The sequence below is a fragment of the Schistocerca nitens genome, chromosome 8 (assembly GCF_023898315.1).
Source record: "Schistocerca nitens isolate TAMUIC-IGC-003100 chromosome 8, iqSchNite1.1, whole genome shotgun sequence".
NCBI classification, from domain to species: domain Eukaryota; kingdom Metazoa; phylum Arthropoda; class Insecta; order Orthoptera; family Acrididae; genus Schistocerca; species Schistocerca nitens.
The window spans coordinates 155,227,653-155,233,754 of NC_064621.1; the positions used below are offsets into that span (position 1 = coordinate 155,227,653).

At 41.6% G+C, this 6,102-nt stretch overlaps 1 protein-coding gene across 1 annotated transcript; it reads right to left on the bottom strand.

Moving 5' to 3' along the window:
• Window positions 1–4,621: 4,621 nt before the first annotated feature.
• On the bottom strand, window positions 4,622–5,461 carry LOC126199458 (uncharacterized). Its single transcript, XM_049936379.1, has one exon. The coding sequence runs from the start codon at window positions 5,459–5,461 to the stop codon at window positions 4,622–4,624; it is 840 nt and encodes a 279-aa protein (XP_049792336.1).
• Window positions 5,462–6,102: the final 641 nt, after the last annotated feature.

The window sequence follows — 6,102 nt, forward strand, 5'->3', positions numbered from 1 at the left end:
GCGGGGGTGAGGTGAGTCTCCCCACCACCGCGTTTGAATAGGAACGTTGGTCGGACTTTGGTACGTGGAGAGCACTGTGGGGCCAGCCATGAGACGGACCGGACGCCGGATCACAGCAGCTCGCAGATTTGGTGAGATAGAAATGAGGTAATATGGCTAAAAATTCACGACAGGGTAGGCTCATAGCACGCGTTCAACATACCTTCACGGTACAGGTTACAGTTTTAATTTATTTGCCATAGTTTTTTTATGAAATGTGTTTGTGAAATTTCGCTTTGTGGTAGTGAGCATGCAACAGGAACCATCAGTTCATGTAGCTATTTCCCGAATTATAAGCTTCACTTTTAGCTCAATGACTGCAGATTGCGTATCGGATGGTAGCTCGAGAAATTTCTGTCGCGAAATTTAATTATTTTTGGTACTTTCTTTTTGAGTTCAGTTCGCACTTCATTTTGGCGCCAACAGTACATCATTTTTGCCCAGAATCTTTTCTCTGATAGAGGTTATCTACCCTCAGCAGTGGCCTACCTTAAATTTCTAGTGGTGTAATTCATGCATGACGATAAGTGAGTCTTAAAGAATGAATGACGATTTTCCCGCTAAAGAAGGTGTAGCCCACTTATGCATTTTTTGTGTTATGAAATTATGTGTCATATATTTTTTGTGTTATTATGAAATTATGTGTCATATATGAAATTATTCGTGTAGTGTTTTCGTTTTGTCATTGTCCTACCCATGAGAGGTAACGCTGATTCAGACATAAGTTTTGTAACTAAAGAAAAATTGTAATGTGTCGGCTTCTAAAGTTTTCATCAGAGTAGAAAATCTATTAAATGAGAGTCAGCATTTCAGTTAAGAAATATTCTCCCAGTCACCTGACACATGAAATGGGTAGGATGTATCTTATTCAGTTCGATTTTCTAAAGTTAATGGAAGACAGAGATAATCTGCAATGTGAATTTAGATAGGCTACCAGCTGCTATAGGACGGCTATGGGTTCAACCAGCCCAGAACGTGTTATCTTAGAGAAACTCGCACCAGTTTCCGTTGCGCATATTTAAAAAATAATTAATTTGTTTATCAAGTAAATCAAATAAGAGTCAAAATATAGATACCATTTCTTATGCGCCTGGTATATTAGCAGCCAGTACGCAAAGTCGAATAAAATTCTCTAAGGTAACGCGAGGAGATGGTCACACAGGTTCAATATAAATTAAAAATATATTAAGAACCAGCATACATCCAACCAGAAGTCATATAGCACTTCCTCTAAAAGTTAGTAGAGTGGAATCGGATCTCCAGCTCGCTTCGTTGCATCAGTATATGATTCCTGTGCGGATACCGTATTCCTACAAGAAGTTCAGTTTACTCGATTTTCTCTCGCTGCATTGTGCACTATGTTTAATGTGGCTCTAGAATGTCCCACGGGGACTTACTTGTTTGTTAGGAATGGCATTCCCATGGTAAAAGGGATGGGATGTACTTTCCTTCAATTGGCCGTGATTCTCCTTTATGTACCGTCTGTACCGTTTGCACTTCGGACCGATACCTAGTTCAGAAGGAAGAGGTGGTTTATTTGTTACGAAAAATTCTGCAGAATTTTTTGATATGTGGTGACTTTAACTGTGCGTTGCGTCCTGTACATTAGTCTCCCAGTTTTGATTTCTGTCGGAAATCGCACGATTTAGTTAGTTTGTTGAAACTGCAAGATGTTTGGGTCTGTAAATATCCTGCTCTTTTCAAATATACCTATTTTACTGATACTTCTAGCAATAGGCTTGACAAATTTTATTTATGTGATAGAATGGATGATAGGATTTTGGCTGTCGATGTCATCCCTGCCGGCTTCACTGACTATTGTGCCGTGATTGTTACTTTAAATCACTCTCGACATTCAGTGAAATAGCTCGATCGCCTTGCGTACTGAATGTGGCACACTTAGAGGATCTCTTTCTTGATGAGGGGATCCGAGAAGTGTGGGACCGTAGTCTCTGTTCAACTGCGCGATACGCCCCTATTTTGGAATGGTGGATTCAACTGGCAAAGCCGAGGCTCAGATAAAAGTTGATACGATGCTGCTCTGATAGGGCGCGGAAATTTTGGAGAACGGAGCAATTTTACTACTCTCTCTTACGTGACCTTTTTGCAAGTGGTCATCAGGATCCGCTAAGGACTGCAGACGTCAGGCGTGTAAAGGAGCAATTGTTAGGATTGAAGCAGCATCAAATGGAAGGGTTAAGTACGAGATCCAAACTACGTTCTGAATCAACATCAGAGTCGTCGTCGACATGCGTTTTATCACGTCACTCCAGACGGAGGACGGCAATGTTGTGATGTCACAAAAGGAGATGTTGCATGCTCTATGTCAACTTTATTTTAGGCTGTATGAGGTACCCATTACTGTCAATACGTCATCCAATTTATTTATTCAGACTCTGGATCGTACACTTACACCTGCTCATGATGCTGCGTTTTTAGAACCTTTTCAATGTGACGATGTCTATGACAATACTTTTTTTTATGGGGTCCACCTTTAGCAAAACACAATTTTGTTTTATATCCCAAAAATGTTTCACGGCAGTTGCAGCATCATCTGTGGGCTCTTATTTTATGGCTGTTAAAGATAAAGGATGTCCATTACTGTTCGTACACATGTAAAAATTAGTTTTTAAAATCGTAATTACAAATTTTTGAAGAACACACAAAGCTATGTATTCATGCCTTCTTACCACATTGTGTGGCTCTCCAGAGCTATTATGTTTTTATAGTGCCTGTTTTCTTTCATAGTTTGTCATCTGCAACCACACAAAACCTAATGTAGACAAATTACTTAATCCAAAATTTACGATTTGCAAACTGTTATGGCTATGCCTGAAAACAATTAATTCTATGTGGAAGGTTGTGTGTGTGTGTGTGTATTTACATTGTTTCACTTACGTTTCTTTTTTCCTCATCCTCTTCATAGTGAAATTCTGTATGTTGAGCTGCCACTGTCACTGTTTCACTGTTTACCAGAACAACACAGAAGAGCATTAAAAATAACAGCTGTAATTCCACATTTGCTGACTACCTTATGGGCAAGGAACATGGCCCAACAGACATCAATACTAACTTGAAAATTCTCAGTGCAGCAACATCCCCCTACAAAAACTAATAATTGAAGATTATCAAATAGAAAAAGCCATAGTTGAAGGAAAACAAGTAACAAATGAATACACATTACTCTGCAATGGAATTCTGTTCTCTGCTCTCAAAGAATTATTAGATAACACCAACTTACAGAAGCCCCCCCCCCCCATTACCCTTCTAACACATACTCACACGCGCACGTGCACAAAAACTAAATAAGATCAATAATAATAATGAATAATCCTCAACCCTTCTCTCTCTCTCTCTCTCTCTCTCTCTCTCTCAAACACACACACACACACAAAAACTAAATAAGATCATCAATAATAATAATAATAATAATAATAATAATAATGATGATGAAAAATCCTCAACCCTACTCTCTCTCTCTCTCTTTCACACACACACACAACCTTCCACATAGAATAAATTAATTTTAGGCATAGCAATAACAGTTTCCAAATCGTAAATTTTGCTTAAATAATTCGTCAACATTAAGTTATATATGGCTGCAGATGACAACCTGTGTAAGAAAACAGGCACTATAAAAACATAATACCTGAAGAAATGTATGAATGCATGGTAAAGAACATTCTTTATGTTTAACAGGATAAAATATAAGCCCACAGATGATGCTGCAACTGCAGTGGAACATGTTTGGGATATAAAACAAAACTTTGTTTTGCTAAAGGCGGACCCATCAACAAACTTAGGTATTGTTAAAGCAAACACGGACAAAAGTGCTTCAACCCTAAGATGATGATGCCTATGATCTTATTGTATTAATCTTCAAGGCGTCAGGATTCCATGGTTTGCCCAAGGAGTTTTATGTGCATATTTAGCCTTTATTGGATTGTACTTTTGCAGTGCTTTTGAGCCAAGTGTTGAGAGGAGATTTTGCGCCTGACTCGTTTAAAATTGGCAGAATTGTGTTGGTTATTAAAAGTTCTGGTCTGGCAGCAACTGATAAATTTCGTACGATTACTTTATTATATTTTGATAAGAATGTGGCGAGGACGGTGAATAGCCAGCTTTCTGCGTTGTTGTGCGTAATTGTTGCTGACCGTCAAAGTCGTATTCCTGGTGGTGCTGTTCTGACCCTGGTAACTGAATGTCGTGATATCATATCGGTCGCCGTTGTTACGTCTGTTCCTGGTGCTCTGGCATTTTTGTATGTTGACAAGGGGTTCGACCGGGTCAGCCATGGCTTCCTGCTGCAGGTACTGACGCGAGCAGAGTCTTGTATCATTTGTTTACGGCTATCCAAGCCTCTGTGGCCGTCAATAGTTCAAACTGATTCATATGGCTCTAAGCACTATGGGACTTAACATCTGTTGCTACACACTAGTGAAATCAAGGACACAGTAAAACTTCTGCTCACACACACCTTTATTCTCACACGTCCATTTTACAGTTACTCGAAATATATCCGCTGCAGAGGGCAGCACAATGTACAGACTTAACAGAACACCAACAGATGGCGTAGGAGTCTTCATTCCCCGACATCCTCCCCACCCTGGTCCATCTCGAGGGGGATGACCAGCTGGACCGGTCGACAGATCTTCATACCATCTGGCTGGCGAAGGATGATGCACCGTATTTTACTGTCTCTGCCATGCCGCACTTCTTCTACCACAGCCCTCTTCCACAAGTGCCGTGGTTTGCTGTCTTCTTGGAGCAGAACAACCTCTCCAATTCTCGGTTTCCTCTGCGAAGGGTATCCCTTCACCTCATGATATTGTCTTAGCAGCAGGAGGTATTCTGTCTTCCACCTGCGCCAGATGTCGTCATTGACCTTTTGTCTGAGTCGGAACTCCTTGGCAAGGTCCTTTCTAGTTGCTGGCTCTGGCCCACATGGAATTGTTACTAATTTCCCACCATTTAGAAAGTGAGCTGGCGTCAGTGCAGTGTCACTCTCTCCTTGAGTGATGGGTCGTGAGTTTATTGCGGCTTCTATGCTGATCAAGGTGGTGTTTAAGCTCTCTTCATCCACCTGGGAGCGACCAAGAACTTTCCTCAGGCAGCGCTTGACTGAGCCTATCATGCGTTCCCACCAGCCTCCCCACCAAGCCGCACGTGGTGGTATGAATTTCCAAGTGATTCCATGGTGGGCACAGTAAAGCTGTACGTCAGTATGCTGCATGGTTTTGAAAAGCTCTGCCAGTTCTGAGTTGGCTGCATGGAATGTTGTAGCATTGTCTGAGTAGACAGTGACTGGTAGGCTCCTACGTCCTGCAAAGCGTTGCATGGCCATCAAAAATCTGTCAGTGGACATGTCAGTTGCAAGTTCAATATGAATGGCCCGTGTTGTTGCACATGTGAGTAGGACCATGTAGGACCCTTTTGTTTGATGTCCAGATTTGACATATAATGGTCCGGCAAAATCGATGCCGGGTTTCGGCACCAAAATGTTGCTACACAAGGTAGCTCTGTTGGTATCAAACCCTGTTTCCTGGCAAAAGTAATGAAGGAGTCGTGATCCGACCAATGCAGCAAGTAACTCCAACCTGGGTAGAGTTACCTTCTTGATAGGGGCCAGTCTGTTCTTGCTACAGACAAGGTGCACAGTGTATCCAGTTTCAGTAGCTGTCCTTATATACAAAACAGCGCCGTAGGCTCTTTCAGATGCATCACAGAATACATGCACCTCCGCAGAGCCACCTGTGCCCAGCGTCCCTCTCCATCTAGGAATATGTAGTGATGACAAGTGATGAAGCTTTGAGACCCATGAGTGCCAACGACATGCAAGATCTGTGGGTAAAACTTCCTCCCATGTAAGACCCCTCAGCCATTTGTCTTGGAAAATTATCTTTGAAACGATCCCAACAGGAGTGAACACACCCAGGGGGTCATAAAACTGAGCAGCTGCTCGAAGAACATTTCTCTTGGTAACCAGTTTGTCCATTAGATTTTCAGCTATCTTCTCGTAGTCACTGCAGATAGAGTCATTTTCTGTGTTCCAATTAATTCCTA

Bases quoted from the DNA above. Each gene is read 5' to 3' on its own strand.
- LOC126199458 (XM_049936379.1), bottom strand. From the start codon at position 5,461: ATGGTCCTACTCACATGTGCAACAACACGGGCCATTCATATTGAACTT.